The 24,215-nt window shown below is 40.1% G+C and overlaps 1 protein-coding gene across 17 annotated transcripts in view; it reads right to left on the bottom strand.

The window, feature by feature from the left end:
* Positions 1-227: 227 nt before the first annotated feature.
* The window catches only part of DST (dystonin), a 397,214-nt gene continuing 373,226 nt past the window's right edge, over positions 228-24,215 (bottom strand). For 12 of the 17 annotated variants that reach the window (XM_073000291.2, XM_073000297.2, XM_073000283.2 and 9 more), the window contains 13 exons: positions 23,369-23,557; positions 20,789-20,918; positions 20,394-20,557; positions 18,786-18,948; positions 18,123-18,277; positions 17,916-17,990; positions 17,000-17,017; positions 12,792-12,909; positions 8,547-8,615; positions 7,534-7,736; positions 6,964-7,074; positions 2,585-2,708; positions 228-1,465 (listed from right to left, as the gene is read on the bottom strand). In XM_073000291.2, the coding sequence (XP_072856392.2) occupies positions 1,200-1,465; positions 2,585-2,708; positions 6,964-7,074; positions 7,534-7,736; positions 8,547-8,615; positions 12,792-12,909; positions 17,000-17,017; positions 17,916-17,990; positions 18,123-18,277; positions 18,786-18,948; positions 20,394-20,557; positions 20,789-20,918; positions 23,369-23,557 (1,785 nt within the window). In that variant the 3' untranslated portion in view covers positions 228-1,199. The remainder of the gene's footprint in view (positions 1,466-2,584; positions 2,709-6,963; positions 7,075-7,533; positions 7,737-8,546; positions 8,616-12,791; positions 12,910-16,999; positions 17,018-17,915; positions 17,991-18,122; positions 18,278-18,785; positions 18,949-20,393; positions 20,558-20,788; positions 20,919-23,368; positions 23,558-24,215) is intronic. The other 5 variants (XM_020781808.3, XM_020781809.3, XM_073000313.2 and 2 more) reach the window with 3 other exon arrangements.

The following is a 24,215-nucleotide window of genomic DNA, read 5'->3' as shown; positions in this document are numbered from 1 at the left end:
TACAAGGATTTAATAGAGGGAAGCCATGATAATTGGCCTGGTGTTATAACATGGATAGACTTCCGATTTATTTGCACCACCCTTAATATACGCCTTTTCCTTTGCATGGTATACCCAGGTCACCCCGCTTCCTTTTACTCTTTCTCCTCATAAATCTACTTACTCTTCTTTTATTCCTGACACAATAGTATGAAGTTTTTGCAGAAAGGCAGGTATGGCACATGGTGTCCACTGATATGTAAACATTGTTTTATTAAAAGAATACAGTAATTGCTTGAAATGTGGCAGAGAACGGGAAAAATACAATAAAGTTTGTCCTGAAAGTAACGGTTGGAGCTTTCAGATTTCACAGTATTGTAAACATGACACTGAACATGAATCTCCCTGGGATATAAGGAATACAAAAGCAACAAAGAGAAGGGTCAAGATTTATTTCATAGAATTCTTTTTCTTTTTGCAAGCAAGACTACTCTGATATAAAATGAGTCCAGTGATACAGTGCTATCATCCACTCAAGCAAAAGAAAACCTCACATTGATATGAATGCAGATTATACTGTCATTCTGCTGCAAGTGTAATAATTCTAGTATCCAGATTGATTCTGCCCTCTTTAACGCAATGGCGCAGAAAATGATGCAACATATTAGACTACTGTAGTACGGGCAAGTGTTCTTTAAATAACATTATTTGTGAATTCTCTGGACAATGCTGTCGATTGTTTGCAGTGTGTACTGTGTCTCCTGTTCCTTAGCATCCCTGCCACATGCCTTTTCGTGTCCACTCTGTTAGCTCAAAGTGGATAATTTTTCTTTTCTTTTTTTATTTGTCTTAAGACAAGTAATGAGGTATCCTTCCCTGTTAATGGTGACGCAACAAGCCCCGTAGACTTAGGACGCAAAGACTTAACTGTACATTCAGCAATTGCTTTTAGTGATCTCTCTACATGTTACTGCAACCACCTGTTAGTTTACATTAACAAAACCTTTCTCCTGTTCACATAGGATATGGCATAAACAAACAAAAAATTGAGAAAAATTATACACATAAAATAAACAAGACAAATACACAAATAAGGCCATCTGCGAAATTAAAAATCCAACTCTTGTAATATTTCACAATAATTTCTACAGAATATTTTACATCTTACAAACTTAAATATTTAATGCACAGGAAAAGAAGACTGTGACAAGCCCATGGCATTATCTCTTGGAGGATTTCTCTAACTTGCTGGCAGGTGATCTTCTTTGGGGAGTTGGGATTTTGGAAGGCTTGCCGGACGCTGACCTAGAATTTGGCCGTGGAGTTGGTCTGATTGGGGTATGGACAGTCTCTGACGTGTCTGAGCACACAGACTGGATTTCTGAAATGTCAAAGTCTGATGCATCACTGCCCCGGCGGCTGCTCGCTCTACTGCCTGCCTTGCTTCCTGTCCGACTTCCCGGCCTGCTTGGTGTTCTTCTAGTTTCTGCAAGAGGAGAGGAAATACATTCATCGGTATTAGAGATGGGAGAACGAAGGAGGCTGTTTAGGACTCTCCCCATATATTTGGATGGTGATTCATTTCATAGTGCTCCAGGGTGCACGCTGAAGTCTGCTTCAGTATGGTTGCACCATTCATCACAGTGGCAGATGATTTTCTGGGCACTGCCTCCTGGCCGCCTGAAACACTTGGCAATTTATAGAAGAAGATGGGCTAGCCCTACCGAGGTTCATCAGAGTCTATTCATAAATACAAGGCCACTGGGGTCAGAGCATTTGGCTTCCCCTTCTTTGGACTGCAACCGGAATTCCCCATGGTAGTCACTCCCACCCCCAGCATCAAGAAATCTACACTTCAGGCTATGTCAGGGGTGGGCAATTAATTTCTATAGGGGAGGCCACATGAAAAATCTGAACTGTGTTCAAGGGCTGAACCAACTTTAATTAAAAATAAAACAAAACACTGATGTTATGATTGTTTTTATTTTAAACTTGTTAACCTTCAGAAATACTAAAGAGGTTTTTGGTGGCATATTAAAGATAAGCAACTGATCAACTTTAGACAAAAAGCTATAAATGGTTTTGATGTTCAAAACTGTCTGTGGGCCGGACAGTAGTGGCTCACGGGCCGTATGTGGCCCTCGGGCCACACTTTGCCCAGGTCTGGGCTATGTCATTTTGTAGTTCAAACATTGCATCTTGCATTCAGTTGGGCTCTGCAAGGAATTAAGAGCATAATCAGGACCAATGCCTTGCTGTAAAGGCAGGGTCTCTACAGTTGAGGTTCCTGAAGGATAATAATGACAGATAATTTAGATTGCACTGCATTACAGACAAGCAACATGTTGGATTGTGTAGTGGGCCATGTACCAAAGTCTACAATTCAAAGGACCTAAATTGATTGGGTATGGAAAACGTAATTGCTGAATTATGCACTCTAAAATCATCCAAAGGGAATATACCCTGGGATGTATCCATACATAGGAAGGAGTGCTTGATCTGGGACCACTCTTTTTAACATCTATCCATTTGTGCAACATAGTTTCGTATTGTACAAGTCAGCGGCATCCCAAAGAGTCTTTATTCCATTTTTGCTACCACTTACCTGCAAAATGTGCCCTGACTCTTGTCGCTGCTGTTGAAATTAGGCCACTGTCTTCTCCAGAGTGGAAACCCTTCCCTGATAAATATCCTGGCATTCTAAGTTTACTTCCTTGTATTGGGGTCCCCTGCAGGACACAAGAATAACTGAATGAAGCAAGTATGTAGCCATCAGTATAGAACAGAGCTGAATACAAGACTCCATCCACATCACCTGTGGGGCATGCATGCCAAAGAAAAAGCTAGCCCCAAAGTGATCCCATAAGGCTATTTAATAATAAGTTGGAAATGGAACTAATATACTACATGATATGTATCACTGGATCTGTTTATATATATATATATACAGTGGTGCCTCGCTTAACGATGTTAATTGGTTCCAAAAAACATCGCTATGGGAAAACATCATTTCCCATAGGAATGCATTGAAAACCCATTGGAACGGATTACCGTCCTTAAGCGAAAATCCCCATAGGAAACATCGCTAAGTGAAACAATGTTTCCCCCAACGGAAAGCCATTGAAATGCATTGAAGCCGACTCAGTGCTTTTGAATGGCTTTCTGATGTCTGTTTTCGCTCATTTTTAAGTGTCTTAAAATGTTTGAAACCTGTTTTAAATGCTTGGATTCGGTAGTGCACCTTGTGAAACCTATGCAAACTTAATTTGGCTTTGTTCTGAGTCTTCGTTAATTTTTGGTGAGTTTTTGTTTTCCCCATTTAAATCCATAGAACGGACAGTTCAATGGATTTAAATGGGGAAAACAAAAAATCACCAAAAATTAATGAAGACTCAGAACAAAGCCAAACTAAGTGTGCATAGGTTTCACAAGGTGGACTAACTATTCCAAGCATTTAAAACAGGTTTAAAACATTTTAAGACAGTTTTAAATGAGCAAAACCCGACATCGTTAAGTGAAATTCCCCCATAGAGAACATCGTTAAACAATGCAGAAAATTCCTCAAAGAAACCCATCACAAAGCGAATACATCGTTAAACGAAGCAATCACTAAGCAAGGCACCACTGTATATATAAATCTTTAGTCTGATTACAAATAGAATCACAGAATAATTGAATTGGAAGAGGCCTATAAGGCCATCGAGTCCAACCCTCGCTCAGTGCAGAAATCCAAATCAAAGTAGATCTGAGAGATGGTTATCTAATTTTCTCTTGAAAGTCTCCAGCATTTGAGTGCTCACCATCTCCCGAAGTAATTGGTTCCAATCTTATACTGCTCTAAAAGGAAGTTTTTCCTGATATTTTGCCAAAATCTGGCTTCCTGTAGTTTGTGCTCATTATTATGTGACCTGCACTCTGGGATGATCAAGAACAGATTGTGGCCCTCCTCTGTATGACTATCTTTCAAGTATTTGAAAAGTGCAATCATATCTCCCCATAGTCTTCTTTTCTCAAGGCTAAACATGCCCAGTTCTTTCAGTCTTTCCTCATATGGTCTGGTTTCCAGTTCACTGATCATCCTCGTTGTCCTCCTCTGAATTTGTTCCAGTTTCTTGGAATGCTTCTTACAGTGTGGTGTCCAGAACTGGACACAATACACTCAAGATGAGGTCTAAAAGTGCTGAATTGGGAGTGTGTGGGGTATTAGTATTTCATAGGATTGTAAGACCATACTTCTGTTAATGCAGCGTAAAGTAGCATCTGCCTTTTTTGCAGCTGCATCACACTGTCGGTTCATATTCAGTTTGCGATCTATAACAATTACAAAGTCCTTCTCACTTGTAGTAGTACAGGGCCAAGTATTCCCCATCTTGTAACTGTGCATTTGGTTTTTATCCCTAAGGGTAGAATTTTGCACTTATCCCTCTTAAAGTTCATTCTGTTGTGTTTAGCTCAGTACTCAAGCCTATCAAGATCTTTTTGAATTTTTTTCCTGCCTTCCAACGTATTAGCTATTTTACCCACCTTTGTGTCATCTGCAAATCTAGTCCCTCATCCAAGCCATTAATAAAAATGTTGAAGAGCACCGGGCCCAGGACTAAGCCTTGTGGTACCCACTTGTTACCTCCTCTCATTTTGAGGAGTCATTGACAAGCAGTCTCTGGGTAAAATTCTGTAACCACATAGCACTTCTGCTGTTCATCCCATACCTAGTTAACTTGCTAATCAGAATATCAAGATAAATACAGTGTTATCTGTGTAATTTTAGTTAGCATATCTAGTTAAATGTTTGGCAAAACTAACATATTAGTTGGATCCACATTAGAACAAACTTCTGATATTAGTGACACTTCAGTTACTGTTCATTCAGCTTATATTCTGTGTCATGACTAATTTAAATTCCAGGGGCCAAAATCCTCTTGCAAAGTTATCCCTGCAGAACACAGAGAAGATTTCAGTGGCTTATGACCTCACAATACCTTCCTCATGACCTCATTTTTTTGGAGATTTGAATTCCCAGCTTTTGTATCAGTTTTCTCCCATGCTAAAAGGTGGGAAAGCCTCACATAAGTCTCTCACTTCTACTGATTAAAAAAAAAAACGACATCAAGATATTGTGGTAATTTTTATCTCAATCTTGTATTTTTGCCCTGCCAACAAACAGAATGCCCCCCTTCCTGGAGTACTTCTCTGATAGTGAATTTGGCCTTTGGGCTGAAAGAAGCTCTCTACTCTCACCTTACACTGCCCTGCATAAGGTTTTCATCATAAGGAAATATTTTAGGAGGCTTCCCCAAGTTCACAGATCTGTCTGAGTCTGAGCTTGGACTTGTTGTAAAAGCACTGTGGCAAAGCTATCCTAGGGGGTGGGGGAGGACTCTAACACGGGAAGAGCCACTTCCTATGTCCTTCTGGCTTATGCTGGACCAGCAGAAGGTAGAGTGTGAGTGCTTTTCTTCCTCCATGCTTCTGACTAGAGATGGGCCATTTGGAGGTCTGCCCAATTTCATTGCCGTGTTGTGTGGGGACAGCATCATCCCCCCTCCCGTGCACACTAGCCCATTCCTCGAGCAACATGCACTTCTCACCCCACCTCTGCCGCACAACTACCCACTCACCTTTTGCACCACCTGTCAGCCACCCACTCAGATGAGGAGGTGGGGCAGGGATTCTTGCAGCGCTGCCTTTGAGTGGCTGGCTGACAGAGAAGGAGGAAGAGGGAAGAGCACGCTGCAAAGGTGAATGGGTAGTTGCGTTGAGGAGGCAGGGAGGGAAGTGTGCATCATCCAAGGAATGGGCGAGTGTGCAGGGGAAGTGGGAGGGGAAAGGCAGCGTACCCACACAACACCTGTGTGAATGTGGTGATGAATTGGGCCAGACCTCCGAACCAAGGTTCGTGTCCATCTCTACTCCTGAACTACGACTTTTCTTTGACACCAAAGGGAAGAAAAATCACTACATCAAGGTTTGTATACATTATTGTTTCCCCTATTTGGCATTTGCCCGGAGCAAGGTTTTTTGGATTTGCCTCAGTTTCATCTAACATGCCCCCATGAGGTACTTTCCTCTCTGTTTCCAGTGAAATTGCAGTACATTTATACTAGCTGAGATTTTTAATGGTATACCCTCAGGTTTTCCACCCCAACTGTTGGGCTGCCAACAAACATCCCATATGATGGAGGATTTCTGTGATCCTGTTGAAGGAGAGGACCAGAGACAAGCTAGTGATCTGCTGACCTCTGGTCCACCTAAGATGTTTTTATCTTGGCTGGTTTGGTGTTGCCATGAGCAAGTGGATATAAGACTAATATAACAATGGGTTTTGTGAAATTTCTTAAGGATTTTATTTATAGGCCTTCTGAATTTTTATTTTAATGCTACTTCCTCTCATAAGCCTTGGACCTGCATTTTAGTTGACAAGCAAAACATTAAAGCAGTGCCATAATTTAACCAGAGCTCAATGTGCCTAAGACTATTAATCTCAGTGTCAGACTCTTAACTGTGTCAGACTCTGGCCTAAGTTGTAGCTAAGCTTATGGAAGTCTGTGAGACACAAGAAGATCAAATTATGTTGGATTAATGTAATGTTAGTGGAATAATGAGAGAACTTTTTCATTTAGAGGTAGATCAGCATGACAGCACAATTTCATTCATCTATCTCCGGAGAGCCACATGATTTATGCTCTATGTACCTGAGACTCCACAAATACAGAGCTGTTTACCTTCTTCATCAGGGTTATTTATAGTTTATGCATGCTTAAACAAGTTCGAAAGAGGAGGCAAACACATTTTAAATGGCTGATCAATTTATAGGTTTAAGGAGAGAGAAAACAAAATTGGTGGATAGAAGGCTGAAAACAAAAAGAGTGCGTTAATATGGAAGGTACAGCAGAGCTGGATAACGGACAGTAGTGACTGTTAGCTAACAGGGTAGTTTTAGTGCAGGAAATGTTGTTAGACTAGTATATCCATCCATTACTGTACCTCTGAGGATGACACTTGATATTCAGGGCACTCTGGTGGTTTACAAGGAGATGACGTTTTGCTGTTTATCAACCATGGTTTACCATAGTTGCGTGTTAAATGATGGGGTGTCTGTATGAAACAATGGCAAATCACAAGCGTGAAGAACAGTTGATGGAAATAATGGAGAGGAATAGTCAGATTATGGAGACTGAATCTCACAATGAAAGCCAAAAACAAACAAAAAATAATAACACAGCATCAAAACAAGGCAGGAATAGTTGACAACAAGCATTTTATACAAAAGAGGATGTTTTGTGCATGTTTGAAAGTGGGGGAGGGGGATTTTTCTCCTTTAAAAAATGTGTTCCATGTTCTAATTAGCTTACATGTTTTTTTCCAGTCTTGTATGACCGCTGCAATTGCAAAGGGAGAGGGAACAATAAAAAAAATGTTAGCGGTCTTTGATAAGTAGATGAATTAAAATTCCCCTGTATTAATTTTAGAGTAGCCTTATTGCAGCCTGTAGCAAGTTTGGCCTGATTTTTAAAACGTTTGCATGAAAACTGAGTTGCACCACTTATGTCATACCTTAGGTGTGCTGGCAGCAACTGGTGCTGGCGCTGGACCTCCTTGAGCAGGTGGATTTGATACTGATGTGGACCTGTTGGGCGAAGCACCCCTTGAAGACGGTCGTGATCTGCGCCCCCGGGCTCGGAAGGCAGCCATGCTTTGGCTCGCTCCCTCAGCCAAGATGAACTTCTCACGCAGCTCCATGTTCGTCCTCCCCTTTGCTGTATCGAGCAAAAGAGACCGTTTGAGAAGCCTGATGAAGCCCCATCCCTGTGTCCTTTCCCACGCCATTAGCCTTGCCTAGGCTCAACAAACAGGCCAAACAAATCAAACACATTAGTGAGTAATGCATTTGTTTTGAGACAAAATAGTTCGTTTGGAGAATATGCGTTATCTAACATTTTAATGCCAGCAAAGATGAACCGCTATCAACATGATTCAGCATAATGGAATGGATAAATATGAATCAGCAGAATGGAATGGCTCAACATGCTACTTGGTTATCAATACACAGACACAACCTGAACACCCCATTTGACTAACACTACCGCTGCTCAGATGATTTGGAAAAAATATGCTATGATGAGTAAACGCCAAGAGAAAAGCATAAACCATATTAATTCTAAGCTATGAAGAAAGGCAGTTTGGCAGCATGCAATGACAAACCAGAAACTCCCAAACTAGAAAGAAATGACTGGATGATGGACACACACATACACACACACACACACACACACGCAGGTATAGAGGCAAACGTTAAGAACTGTCCGCAAGGATCAAATGCGTAAACACGGTTAGCGTTTGGCTTTCTCGGTATTAACAGCAATTGCTTTTGAAACACTCTCTTCAAGTGTGTCAAAGGAAATTTAGAGGCAAGCTCTCAAGCACCAGCCAGTGCAGCAAGGGTTAAGCTAAAAATGTGAATATGTGAAGCATTTTGTTAAATATATATTGATATATATTAAAGCAGAGTAGGAAGGAAATGGGAAAGAAAGGAAGAACAGGAGAGACAAAGAGAGGGGTTTGCCAACCTATAGTAGGCTGAGTGGTAATTGAAGAGTTTGATTCCGAACGTAACATTTTACTCCCATGATGATGAACTAGAAAAAATGACACAGGATATGGGTCATATTAAACGAAAACGGTTAGCAGGAGAAGAAATCAATTACAGCAGTTGCATATGCAAGAGATTCAAAGCTGCAGGCCAAGAGACAGATCTTAAGTGATAAAAAAAGTTCCAGCTAACTATCCCTAAACAAGGTCACACTCTCTTAAGCAAAAGGGGAAAAAAATCAGATTTATTCTCAGCTGCAGATAGTCTCAATGTCATCAATGTAAACATGGCTTCTCTGCCAACATAAATAATAGATGAGTTGGGGGGGGGGGAAAACATCATGACATCCTGAGACTTAAAGAAGAAAGTTACATGAAATGAGCACAACACATACCATACAGTGTTTCAACAAAATAGATGATTAACACCAAGACCCCACCTACAGTTTGTGTGTGTAATTCATATTTTATTTCAGTGTGTCCCAGATGGCTAACCATTTCTTCTGCAGATTTGCGAGTAACAGTTTTGCTACAGCTTTTAATAAAATATTTCTGTTCTTTGGAAGCATGCTTGGAAAACAGTTTATGAGGTACCTCCAACGTTTGTAAATGCAATGTCTTCTTTCAGACGCATGTTCAGCATTCTAAAAAAACCTAGATGCACTCTCTTGTAAAAATCTGATTTTTAAAAAATTGTCCTGGTGTATATGTGACAGAGGGAGTATAAATATGCCATAATTGTAAAATCAAGTATCTTTTATATTTATATGCAATGCCATTGAGGAACATAACTCTTCTGAAGACTGTAGTTACAGACAGGGAATGTAATTCCCCCCCCCCAAGCTACTGTGAAAAACATGGCATATAGTGTTCTCCTGACTTATGTGGAAAAGAGAAATAATTTCAGTATGCCACACTATACGTTGAGACAGAAGTTATTTGCATGATCACAATGTATAAACTCTTCTGGTAAACCAACATATTAAAAACATGAAAACATTTGAGCATGATTCCTTTTCAAAGAACATTTATGGTTACTCCAGATTTTGCATCAATACATCTAAACATAGCATTTAATTAGAGGCTAGGAAAAGAAAGGCTCGTTAATTGGCTTTTTGTCAAGTCAGTGAAGAAAACCCATTTAATCTGATTCATGCTATTACTGTAGGAGCTGATTATAAGCAAAGTCAGATCTCTGAATGTCATTTATGTCCTAATGAATTCTTGGGAGCAGAATACAAAGTACAGTATCTTGATGGAATTAGCTGGTTTTTCAGTGTGCACTCTAACTTGCATTCTGCCTTCAATTTATTACTGTACTACATGAATTTAAAATATAAATTCAAATATTATGCACATAAAACGGAACCAGAGCAGATTTTTTCAGCAGAAGCACAGAATTTAGTCATCTTCTCAACACCACCGTCAATACCTGTTTCTGTAACTTCAGCGCACAGCTAGAATTCTACTTGTTTTTTGAATTGTATCTAATAAAATTGTGGTTGGAAAAACTGGGATTAGTATGATCAATTGAGAAGTACACATAAAGTTCTAAAAATCCATTATAGCACCATGATACAGACCTTTAGGTGTGAATTTGCAGCACCCTGTTCAGAAGTCAGACTATGTTTAACTAGACGAGAGGTGCACAAAAGGACTCAGAAACCAGAGTTTTATTGGAAACACTCCAACCTCTGGTTCAGATGAGTTAGGATTGCCAAATAGGCAACAGGAAGAAACCCCCACTGATGCTAGGGGTGTTCAGTCTCTCTGGACCAGGGGTCTCAAACATGTGGCCAGCCAGATGATAGTTTGTGGCCCCCACTTTGCCTGCCCCCCCAAAGCACCCACACGTCCTCTACTGTCAAGAGTCAAAAAAGCCTCGCCTCGCTCACCGGCTCTCCCCAAGACAGCGCCTCTTGCACCCTCCATCCGGAACTGCACCCTGCCAGCCGGCAGACAGGCAGGCTGGCTAGCAGGCTGCAGTTCCAAATGGAAGGTGCAAGAGGCGCTGTCTTGGGGGAGAGCCGGCAAGCGATGCCTGACAGCGGAGCTCACTCCCAGCCCATCCTTGAAGAGAACTGCCAACAGCATCTGCCACCGCTGCCGCCTCTTCCAGGGAAGCGGCTCTCTGGCTCTCTTTCTCTCTCGGCACCCCCAGCACCAGCCCAGCAGTGCTTCCTCCTCCTCCCCCTCTTCATCCTGCTTCAGCCACCTCGGTTCTGGAGGCTGCCTGGGCTCGCCTGGCAAAGTTTGCTCCTCTGTCATGGTGGGGGTAGCTGCTGCTGCTGAGTGCACCATTTTTCGAGGGGAGGCCCTCAGAGGAAGGTTGCCAAACCTCTCTCTCTCTCTCTCTCTGTGTGTGTGTGTGTGTGTGTGTGTTTGCACACGCGCACACCCACCCACCCACACCCACACCTGTGGGGGCCGCCCCATTCTGTTTAATTTTGCAGGTACCAATGGGGCTTTTCTCCTTTGGCAAAGCGATTCTGTGAGGGTTTAAAAAAAAAAAAAATCTGATGTGACCCGGCCTCACTCAGACTCTGCCTCCAGCGGCCCCCAGGTAATTTGAGTTTGAGACCCCTGCTCTGGACTAACCACTGTTTGGAACAGAACTGAGGAAGAGTATTTTCATGTTCCATGTAGATGTCTGAAGTCTGCAGCCCAAACACAGGCACAACATAATATGTTCTACTGACAAAAGAAAGCCACGCTAGCCAAAAGCAGGGTATCCCATGTCAGAAGTCCAAGTGGGGATTCAAGGCCCTCTTTTACCTGTTCAGTTTATGTGTCAATGCAAACTTACTATATGCATACAAAAACATTCTTCCATATTTCCACACTGGTTATTATTATTTTTTCTGTGCAGACAAAAATCTGTATGTTTTTCCATGTCATTTTCCAAAATACCAACAGATCCACATGCATTTTAAAATGTATGTGATTAGGCAGCTTTCCCAAGATTACACAGGCTAACTCTTCTCCTGAAAGGCACAGTGGGGAATTGAACTTCTGACCTCACTGAGTTATCCAGCCTCCTTAAACAGAGGAGAAAGAGTTTGCCTGTTAGCTTCCCTTCTTATCTTCCACTAGTGATACAGAGCCCATGCATCAACAGTTTTGAAATCAGACACTGAAAACTTAAATAAAAATTCTTCCAATTTCAGGTTTAAGCACTTTCTGCATCTGATGTGAAGAATCAAAATGACACTCTTCTCCTGCTGGTTTGTTTCACAGACAAAGATAAAGAACATGGTGGGGAAATGGAATGCACTCTGGAGTTTGCCTATCAAACTGACTGTTTCATCTTACTTCTTGGTGATCCCGTGCTGTATAATTTTAGGCTACTGCACATATGTATATAAACATATATTATGTTTCAAGCAGAGCGTTGACCTCTAAAGGACCTGAACTAAAATGTCTGTTCTTGCAGCTACTGTCCCAAAGCAATCATTGAATTCGAATTACTGGTGGAGCTACACCAGAATTCGAGGCCCTTTCCTCTGTGTCATTTCACTCTTATACTCATAATTTGTCTTGAGAGTTGGGTGGCAAAGGGGCAAGGAGTGTGGCTCCTCTTTACCACCCAACTCCCAGGGCAAATTAGCTACCGAGAACTCAGAAAATGGAGATAAGCAGTGGAAAGAGAAAGACAACCAGCAGTTTTCCTGAATGTGTGGTTTCTGTCTCTTCCAGCTTTCTCAGCATATAGGTGAGAAAACCAGCGGAATCCTGAAACAGGTCTAATGTCATGCAGTGAATGTAAAACATAGCCGGGGTTTACTATTTCTCCAAATGCAGAATCCTTAAAAACCCTAAGATGAATATAAAGAAAACACTACATGAATCAATGTTTAAACAATGTTATACAGCTTACAATTCACTCTCCCACCTTATTCCATCCCATTATGACAACAGCCATACCATGTTTTCCCGAAAACAAGACAGGGTTATATTAATTTTTGCTCCAAAAACGCAGTAGGGCTTATTTTTAGGGGATGTTTTATTTTACAGTCATGTCATCTTCTGGTTGCTGCACAATGGTGGAGGGTGGGGTTTCACTTAACTAGGGCTTATTTTGGGGGTAGGGCTTATATTACGAGCATCCTGAAAAATCATAGTAGGGCGTAATTTTCAGGTTAGGCCTTATTTTCAGGAAAACACAGTATATATTATTAATAAGCTCATTGTTAATTTCTTCATTTCTAAAGATGTTCTCATACCTCTGCAGGGATCATTTTTCACTAGGAACTCATCTAATGCCATCCATCCACCTCCAACTCGAACCATTACAGTACTTCTCAGAATACGGACAAGACGGAGTTGCTGGGAATCACCAAACTATGCAAGACAATAAGAAAATATGCTCAAGTTTCCTTCAAGTTCTATATGGCAATGTGTGCTAGCCAAACAGTATGATCCTAAATCATTAGTGGAAAAATCATTAAAGAAGTTTCATTATGCATGTGGTCAAGATTGTATTTCAAGTTGAATGTAATTGCATTGACTCAAAAGGTAGCAATCGGAGTAGCAAAGGGGCAAGGAGAGCAGAGAAAAATAAGGTATGCTGCAAGGTATGCTGTATGCTACTAGAACGGTATGCTCAATTGTTGTGAGTTACATGATTATTTTTCATATTGTTTCAAAGCAGGTAATTTAGTAATAACACATGAAGTTATGTATCAGTAGATGTTTTTCTTCAACAATCAATTATTCACAGATCTATCCCTGTGGAGATGATAACAAGAAATCTTCTAAAAACCAATAAATTAGAAGTTATTACAAAAAGTAGAAAAAACTGAACTTTTATAACTCTATCTAATAGGGCAGAAAAAGAGTCTCTTCTATATTGCTGTTATTATGTGCTATTGAATCAGAACTGACTTAGTGACCCTAATGCAGCTTTCAAGGTAGGTGAGATATCTAAGGAGTGATTTTACCAGTTCTACTCCCCCAGTGAGTTGCCATGGCTGAACAGGAATTTGAATCCAGGCCTCCTTAATCCCAGGCTATTATTCTATCCATTAAACCACAATGGATATATCCGTATACTATCATGTATACTACTACAGAGTTATATCAGAAGCCTTTTCAATTCTTGCTTTCTGGAAAAATGCCCTCTGGGTAGTCACTAAATGCTGCTCTAAATGAATGGTTTATAATGTATAACTCTAAAGCTGAGGATATCAGATGTGCTGTTATGGGATTTACTTCCACATGATGCAACTGAAATACTACTACCAATCAGCTTGCATTAACCAATATTACTGACATTTTAACAATATTGCACGCTATCCCAGGCCCACACTGTTTTTACTAGTTGTTTTTAATGGAGTTGGAGCAAGATATTCATCATTATTAGACCATATCCACTGAAATCAACAGAACAATTATGAATAAATTATGTCCCATTTATGCCAATGGATCTGAGTATGTTTAACCTTTGATCTGGGCATACAGTATGTTTAATTTAAGATTCAATTTTAAAATGTAATTAATTTTAGATGTTGGCTGAGCCTCTTTATACTAAATCAGCATGTGAGCATTCATATAAATTTAAATAATAAACATAGAAATGGCCAGCATCAGCAAAGCTGTCTTGTAGATACTGATGTAATATCTTGCAGTTTTGTGAATCTTTTGAAGTCCATAGCTTCTTGCTCTCCAGTACTAGAGTTTATGTTTATATTTCAGAGTTACCTCTGTAATGTCTATGATATGTGAACAATTGGTTGTGCTACTGGTGCTGTACAGTATGAATGTCAAACCAGCAAATTCTACTACATGATTATATATACATGGTGGGAGAAGAACCTGGCATCCCTAAGAAGTCTTGCTAACACACCTCAAAGCACATAATTACTGCTTTGTAAACCTTAAATATCTTTTAGGTTTCTCATATTACCTGTGTGGTTTTGGGTTTGTGATGTGTGCATTCTAAAAGCATCAGCAACACTGTGCCAACAGAACATGCATTGCCGACCATTATTACTTCCAGGAAAGTCAACATCATCTTCTTCCCTCAACTGTGGGTTGATGACTGACTTAGGTTTTAGAGCACTAGATGTGTCATACAGCAACTAAGCAGGGTGTGTGGCCACGATCTTGTCAAATAGCCCTGTATCAGCATTCTTTGAAAAGTGCTGCAGTGCACATTTAAGCATATATACTAAGCTTAATGTCAATTTAAAACATGCATGCAGATAAGTTCAACTGTGTAAGCATGAAAACAAACAGCTGATGTCCAGAGGCCTTTGCAAAACTTTCTGGTGATCTGAGCACTCATTGACCCTGCTGCCTCATACACGCCATATAGATCATCAGTCTCTGAACCACTGGGATTTAACTTTTAGGCTGGTGCAACTGGCTGAAAGCCTACTTTTCTGAATCCACCCATTAATACTTACAACAATGCATTTAACTTAATGCATGTATTTGCTTAATGACTGAAGACATGAACAAGCCCCATTCCATTGTTTACAGTGATTTCCCTCTTTGGTTTGCTGCAGTTAACTGTATAAGTCTGAAATTAACTATAATTTTCCATGATGTCCAAACTAGTAAGGTAAAGGTAAAGGTTCCCCTTGACAATTTTTGTCCAGTCGTGTCCAACTCTAGGGGGCGGCACTCATCCCGCTCTTCAAGCCATAGAGCCAGTGTTTGTCCGAAGACAATCTTTCCGTGGTCACATGGCCAGTGTGATTTAGACACGGAAGGCTGTTTACCTTACCACCGAGATGGTACCTATTTATCTACTTGCATTTGCATGCTTTCGAACCGCTAGGTTGGCGGGAGCTGGAACAAGCAACGGGCGCTCACTCCGTCGCGTGGATTCGATCTTACGACTGCTTGGTCTTCTGACCCTGCAGCACAGGCTTCTGCGGTTTAGCCCACAGCGCCACCACGTCCAAACTAGTAAATTGTAGTAATTGTAGTAAATACTTTTGGAGCAAGCTAGGGTCTTAATGCAAATTCACATCTTGGTTTAAAATCCTGGACTGTTCTACTATTGTAATAATTAAAATGTCCTGATTTGGATCCAATGAGACTTATTATAATATGCTAAAAAAATGAAGATGGTAGATGCTAGAGGAGGAAATAATCAATGGGTAAAAGGACCTGTGCACTTTCTGTTCATGAATTTCCATGCTGTTCTACATATGTGTACTATAGATCTACTTTTTCTGACATAGATATCTATGCCCCCTCAAAGGAAAAAAGGGAAAATACACAAAGAAAAAAAAATTGAAATGGCTCTAGGATTTCCCAATTGCTTTTGTTAGTGGAGAACATAGACTTTCCATGGAAGGTGATGTGAATCAAAACCAAGCTCCCAGACAATGATCTAGCTATTTGCACCATACTTTTAAACTCTTATCTCTTCTGTTAACAATACCATTCCCTTTATGACCTGCTGTGCAGTCTGTCTGCAGCCCTGATCGTTAAAGAAGTGGTAAAGAGGACAAGAAACAATATGAAGGTAGAGAGGGTGGGAGAAGCCATGGTTGGCCTCATCTTTTCCTGCACTGTGGAATTTAAAATTACAGTCCCAAAGGCAACTGTAATTTCTGTCACTGCAGAGGAACTCTCTCATGTTATTAATTCAGCCCATCAAAATCTCCTGTACAGATCCAGTTATTTGCAGTCATATAGTAGAAGCTCATAATCGACAACAAAAAATTAATCAGACTGATTCAGGATCTCCTCTCTCACATTACTTTGGTATCTAAGGGCTGAATCTTCATGTGTATAAATACGGAACAAATTACCCTAAGAGATATATCTAGATTAAAATAAAGAATTGTATCCTTAGAAAGAACTATTTATCCAGTGGATATTTTTACAGCCAAATCACAAAACTGAACTTAATTTGCAAATATACCTTTATCAAGGTACTGCTTAAGCAAAGTTGGAAAGACATATTACTTTTAGGAACCGAATAATAGGAAAGCAGGGGTGTCCATTTGCAGAGTGATGGATTTTAGGGAAATGCAGGTTGCATATTCAGTTTCCACCTGAAATGTCTTGGCTGTTTTCCAAAGGTTTAAAAATGGCATGAGGACAAGACTATTTGACAGTCATATGCAGCATGAAAATCAGAAAGATCCTCTGAACAGTATAACAGTACAATCTTCACAGAAATTCTTGTGGGTGAAGTACAGCAAGATTGCCTAAGGCATTTGCACTGGCAGTCCTTGCAGACTATTATCTGGTTCCCTTAAAAGTAATCTCATTAATGAGGCAGCAACAGGCAAAGAGGCAATTTCCACAACAAGGAAACCTGCTAAGCATTTCCAGAGAGCACCACAGCGGGATCAACAATGAATTAGCTCAAGGTGAAAGGAAGGGGGAAGAACAAGCCACTGCAAGCTGAAATAATGATGTATTAAAAGAATACTAGGAACTCCATAACACATTCCACTGTTTATACCTGATTTCCCAGGAAGAACTGACAAGAGATGGAAAATGGGAAAAAGACATAATTAGTGTGACAGGAAATCCTCCACATAACTCTAGAACACACACTAAAAGCACACATATATTCCGAATCTCTAAACACAATACAGTACGTAGTTTAGAGTGGTACAGGTACTGTTAGATAACTGGGCTGTGACTATAGACAAAGACCTATCTTCCCTATTTATTGTATTGCTACACCACCTTCCTTGTCCAAATACACAACCATAGCAGTATTACTGAACCAAAATAAAACACTGGCTCTCTTCTGCAGTTTGACAGGTTTCTCTTGATATCTTTTGTTGTTTGCTTTAAAAGATGGGGCGGAGAGAGAGAACAGTTTCCTGTCTAGAAAAAGAAAAGATCTGCTTCTAAAGAAAATAAAAAGACAGGATGGTAATGGTGTAATATATTTTGTTAAGCTATTCCGGAAGTATAATGCACTCCCAACTGTTGCGGTAGGGGGAAAATCATAATTAAAAAGTTAATGAATGGCACAATACAAATTCCAGAAGGTGTTCTCAACATATCAGGGTACACTTGGATTGGTATCTGGCCTTTAAAATCAAGCTCTATCATGAATTATTTAGAATTTTCCATCACGAGAAAAATACTTTTGGAGATACTGACAACCTCATTCCAATTAAAGCTGTATTTGTAACTTCAGCACCGTAATAATCCCATCTTTTAAAATCTAATATCCTAACGTTCATGTAAGACTGACCAAACATGCAGTAGGACCTGCAATCATGTTGTCTTCAGAGTCTTGAGAAAATGCATAAAATTAAACTCTTTACAGTAATTTTACTCAAAAGTTCAGATGTTCCTGTCCTTTTAAGAATACTTGAGTTTAAATGAACAGACCATATGAATATGTTTTCTGGACTTACTCTATACTTGTTATCACCAATCTGCTCCACCTGGAATCGCTTTGCACATTTACATTTTGCTACTTGCCTTGTTACCTGTTAAAAAGGACAATCAGAAAAATAATATTATATTTGCATAATTGGCAAATTATGGAATCAAACAAGAAGACAGATGACAGCATGCAATTTCAGAAAAGATAAGTTATAGCAAAAGGCAGGGAAGAATACCTCATCTTCAATTTTATCTGCATCTGTCAGAGGCTTATATGCATCCTTATTTGGATGAAGTGCTGCTACAAACTCGTAATAGTCAATATATCCATCACCATCTCTGTCAAATATATCTGCTACTGCACTCATTTCCAATCGACTAGTAGGAAACTCTGTACATTAAAAAAGTAGACAACAAAAAACACATATCAGGATTACAGATATTCCAGAATGGCCTTCTAGAGAGCACATGATGTTTATTATAATGACAGAATGGTAAAGTCGGAGGGAGCCTCATATGCTAGCTTGTTCAGCATCTTGACTGATGCAAGGAATTCAGAGGAAGAACATCACAAACAGAGGGGTGCTTGAAAGAACACCAGTGAGGGGAGGTCCTCCCATCGCTGAACTGCTCTTGCTCTCAATCAATTTCTCCTCATGCACAAATTAAATCTATCCTTTACGGTGAGGCCAACAGAACCAGTCCTGGCCTCTCAAGAAGCAGAGATCAAGTCTTTGCCTTTTCACATTTGAGAACTGTTCAGTATTTGAAGAGCATTATCAGGTTCCAACTCTTTTTTTTAAAACCAGCAAACTGACATTCCGAGGACAGTTAAAAGATGGAAGCATTTGCACAGAGTTAAATTTTAGGTGTGCAGAATTACACATTCTAAAACTTACTTGAAGAAAGAATCCCATCAATAAACTCCTGCCTCGTTATCTTTCCATCTTGATCTTTATCTATCCTCCTAAAGAAGTCCATTACTCGAGATTTCTTATGGTTCATCCAGCGCATATACTTTTTCCGCCAAATATCAAAATCAAAGTTGGCAAATTCCCTCAGCTTGAAAAAAAAATGACAAAAAAAACATTATTTAGGAGCTGAACCGGCTCGGGATTCCACCCAATCATAATGCTAAGGCTCAGGGACAACGTTAATGTGGGTTTCCTGCAAACTCTGGTGGAAAATGGAAAGCAGAGCAATCTTCCACCTCATTTTCAGGGCAACTTTAACACCTACTCTTCCTGAGGCAACTGCACCCCTTCCTATCCAAGTCAACCATGGTTTCTCACTTCATCTCTCAAGAATTAAGCCATACTTGCATTAATCATAGCTTCCACTTAAGCCAGGATTTGATGTAGGCTTGCAAACCCTTAAGAAGAGACTTAACATTGATTATGCTTGCTCTATGGACACAAATAACTCTAAACCAGGACTAATACTAATAACGGATGGTGGGGGAGGTTGCCCTGAAAAATCCAGGAAATGGGGAAAGAACTTACACCCAGGGTTTAGTTGCCATTTTGTAAACTAATGACACAATCTTTAGTTCTCCATTGAAGCCTGTTGCATTTGGAAAGTTCATAGAAGGAATGCAGTTAGGGAGATTAAGGCCAAAATCCTGTTGCAGAGTCATGCAAAACTTTTAGTGGTGAACTGTAAGAAATCACTGCAGCATTACCAGTTGCACACAGAGTTGTGCAATTTGGTGTGCATCTGATAATGCCTACTTACAGCAATTCACCTCTAAAATTTCCCCCTTTTGTGTGGCTGCACAACAGGCTTTCATCTAGAAGAACCTGCAATAAACTATTTGTAACAGTGGTTTGCATGCAGTTTAGGCAGATTTCAGCTACTCAACTGCAAATCCACTATACAAACATTGTGGGATGGTTCTGCATGATGAAAATAAGCCACATGGAGATTCTCATGACATGACTTAATAAATAGAACTATGAGAAGCCTCACAATGGCAGGGGGACTGAATATATGAAGCAATCCATGAAGTGTTCCACAGTTTGGATATTCCCCAATCTGATTTTATAAAATGTTTCAAAACTATTTGATACAAAAACATAAATCCCAGTAGACAGAATTTTTTTAGGGATGAATCACAGTATTTCTTCTTACGTGCACAACATATGCTATACACATAAGATAAGCATAGACACATTTTCCCAATATACATGTTATTGGTGACTATGCCTCTCTTTGTGTGGTATAGGAGTAGGAAGGTTGCTGCATTCCTCCATCACACAGAGGGTGAAATGTGCTGACATCTGTCTGCAGATTTTTCTCTCCTGAAAAATGTGGGTCAGAACTGCATGAACAGGCCTGCCACATGATTCAGCAATGACATGCACCATTTGCATGGTGAAGGGCAAATGTATTAATCCACTGGTCTGCTGCTACTCTGCAAAGTGTCGCTGCCATTAATACTAGACCTGGGCTTAGTGATTCAAAATATAGTACAGTGACATACAGTATATTGACTGTTGTTTACTGACCTCCTCTAATCGGTCTAAAGCATCGTTAAGTTTCCTTCTTCTTTCCAGCGCCAAAAGCCAGACTTGCTGCCATTTACTGACTAAGAGGTTTACCCGTGGGTTCTTGGTTTCAATTTGGGCCTGAGAGCCTGAAGGATATATGCTTGGTGTCGGGGAACGCTTTCCTGTTATGATACAGGAAAAGGAATTAATGTTTTCATTTTTCAAAGAATTTTCTAAAAACATTAAGATAACAGAAGATATATATGCTAATTTGCTGAAGAGATCATTCAGTTCTATGAAATTATTGGGGGAAAAATAATTAAAACAAAATGGACCGGACCATATATGAACATTTTGCAAACAATTAATGACTACTCTATATGTGATGCCCCCCATTTCCCTTTGTTACTTACTTCCTCCTCTACCTTTATCAAGCACAGGAATATGAGACTGGATTGGACCTGTTTCAGCTGCTTTTCTTTTATGTGTCTTAGTAACCTTATCCACATCAGGCTGCTTTCTAGTCATTTCCTCCATGAATGTCTGAAATTAAATGGGGATTGCTTTGACTAACAGCACACATAATGGTTTGCAACATACTGATGGAAATAATGAAAGAGACCTGTGAAATCTCTCATTTGCAGCAAGAGCCTCTGCTTCACATACTATTTTTTCCCTACAGTTTACAGTAACATCTCTGTGGGACACAGCATATTCTTTATAAAGCCTGAAAAACTGCATGCTCATCTTGCCTACCATAAACACATCAATCAAGCCGATAATGCAGCCAGACACTTCCTGATCCATGCACTCCTTGGATGTCGCCAGTCGAGCATGGCAATGTGAATTTTTTCCTCAAAAACAATATTAATCTCTTCTCAGAGAATACAAGGGCTGAAATCTTGTTACATTTTTACACCATCCAAATGCCATCAATGTAAATCCTAGTAACAGATTGCCACAAATTAACAAATTAGTGTAGGCTTTGCTGTTGCCTGCTGAGATACATGACTTGGCATCTTGTTGTAGTTATTGTTTTAGTCCTTAAGTCGTGTCCGACTCTTTGTGACAGAGCACGCCAGGCCCTCCTGACTTGGCATCTACTAACAGCAAATGCTGACTTCTGAGTCCTTATCACAACAATACACTCACAACAAGAAACACTAATCACCCATCTCCTGAATAAGACAAAAGCCTGTCTCACAGCCATAAATACTGGCACTCCCAAGCCAACTACACCAGAGCACAGAGTGCTGTTCTCTGAAGATGCCGGCCACAGAGACTGGCGAAACGTTAGGAAGAACAACCTTCAGAACACGGCCAAAGAGGCCGAAAAACCCACAACAACCATTAGATCCCGGCTGTGAAAGCCTTCGCAAATAAATTGAAAGGCTGTCATACAGAGGAGGGACAAGATCTGTTCTCGACTATCCCAGAGTGCAGGACATGCAGCAATGGGCTCAAGTTAAAGGAAGCCAGATTTTGGTTGAATATCAGCAAAAACGTCCTAACTGTTAGAGTAATATGACAGTGGAACCAGTTACCTCAGGAGTTGGTGGGTGCTCCAACACTGGAGGCATTCAATAAAAACTTAATCACCCGGCAGATATGCTTTGATAGTATTCCTGCACTGAGCAAGGGGTTGGATGTGATGGCCTTGTAAGCCCCTTCCAACTTCACTTTTTTCTGATTTAATAAAAATACTCCCTTGTGGCCTTTGACCCATCTCCTTGTATGTTATACATATACAGAGTTGCTATATCCGTGGTTTCAGGTACCCACAGTAGGTTGTTGAACCGATCCCCTATGAATATGTGGGTCCTGCTGTACAAGGTTTAGGCACAAGCCTCTATGGCTGTCAGAAATGCCCTTCTTTTGGCAGAAATGTACTTTTCTAGTAGAATTTTCTTCTGCTGTCTGATCTCAGAGACAGAGCAATCTGCTGTCAGAACTGCTCTGTGGTGAAAACCTGCTGGTGAAAGAGACAAAAAAGAGGCAGACAAAGGGTAGGGCTGAGTTGCTCCAGATCTACATTTTTCCCACCAAGGAAACAGACACAATACTACTAGAAAGGCAGAGCAGGAAAAAAAGATAGTGTTATGACATTTCCAACTCAGCTAGCTGCAGCTGACCTAGTGTTAAGGATGTGTACGGGAAAACTTTCAGGGTTCATTTGTTTTCTATTCTTTCGGGAGACGCTTCATTTGTTTTTGGGTCATTTGGGTATTGGTCTTTTTGTTAAACATAAAAGGAAATGCTCTTTTGTGTTCTTTTGTTTCATTTTCCATTATTCATGTTTCTGGTGCAAGACCAAATAAAATGCTATAGAACTCTCAAAGCTACTCCAAAAAACAAAGCTCAAGGCAATGGACAATCATTTATAGGCAACAACAACAGTACATGAGAAGGAGAAATCAATCACCAACAAAGTTATACAGACATTAACAGTACAGTACTTTAAAGTTTATATTTAACATTACATCACCATCCTTCTTCTTAATTCATCAGCAAGAAACAGCGCAGATGAGAAAGAGAAATCATCATCATGACCATTATCTGACCATCTGACCTACATTGGGCAGTACTACTTTATATTTCAGCATTGTTATCATCCATGATCCCAGCAGGCTGTTGCCAGTGCTTGGCATCACCCACATTGACTACAAGTTCTCTTCAGATCATGCAAGTAACCTTTGGGGCACAAGAGTAGAGGCTGGCTGATCTCAGAAACAGGAGAGGCAATTTTACATACACGTCAAACAAAGGTAAACCAAATCCCTACTGTTTCAGTGAGCCTACTCTAGTGTAACCTGCTATGCTAAGCAACAGGATTTCAGCTGCCATGTATAAAAACCTGCTTTTGTTTGATTATATAACAAGTGTAAGGATATTTAATTATTTGAGAAGCTTCTGCTCTACCTGAACTCTAAAATAACCATACAATGAAGATAACTGACTGCCACAGGGCCATGGGATGTCCATAGTTCTCTTACCTGATGCTCAGCAATAAGTGCTTTGACATCGTCAATCTCCTGAGGAATGACCTCCTTATCCTTTTCCGTGAGAGTTGTCTCTGCCCACTGTAGCCAGGACAATAATGCTTCCAACAGCTCCTGATTAGCAATAAGGGCAGCCAAGGCTCCTGCCAATCTCTGTTGATGTTGCTTTGCCCAGGCTAACACCTTGCAAAGAAAAGCAGTAAATTATAATTTACCCCATCAGTTAATTGTTCCTTCTCCTGCAAACACATTTAACTTTATTAAAAATGAGTGACCTCATTGCTGGCCGTGATGAGTACCACCTAAAAACTCTCTGCATCCCAAAAGGAAAAGTGGAGATAACTATAGTAATGGTGTATCGATTGTGCTGATAGCATTTTGGTTATCATACTATGATATTAGTCATTATAACTATGTACCTGCACTGGATAAAATCAGATGATTCATCAAAAGAAGTGATGACAGGAATGGTACATTTTAAAGAAACTGTTGAAACTATGGTATGGTAAAATCATACCTGTATAGTTTCCAGGAAAGATACAATCTCCTTCCACATAGTTTCCTTCTGCATATGTGTCTTTTCTGAAATACTGATGTGTGGCTTTTTCTTCATTTTAAAAAACATTTTAAGAGACAGTTGTGTACGGTCATACTCCTACACATTAACATATGGTGCAGGCCTATTATTTGTTATGTGGACCTTTTTCTTGTATTAGGCAAAGAAAAAATTGGTAACAAAAGACGTCAGCTGGTATTATTTGACACACTGGATGGAATCCTACTAATTATGCCAACAGTGAATTTCTGTACATCAAAAATAAATAAAGAAGTTTGTGTGGGC

This window comes from Pogona vitticeps, chromosome 1 (assembly GCF_051106095.1).
Source record: "Pogona vitticeps strain Pit_001003342236 chromosome 1, PviZW2.1, whole genome shotgun sequence".
NCBI lineage: Eukaryota > Metazoa > Chordata > Lepidosauria > Squamata > Agamidae > Pogona > Pogona vitticeps.
This window is presented reverse-complemented; position numbering and strand designations above follow the sequence as displayed.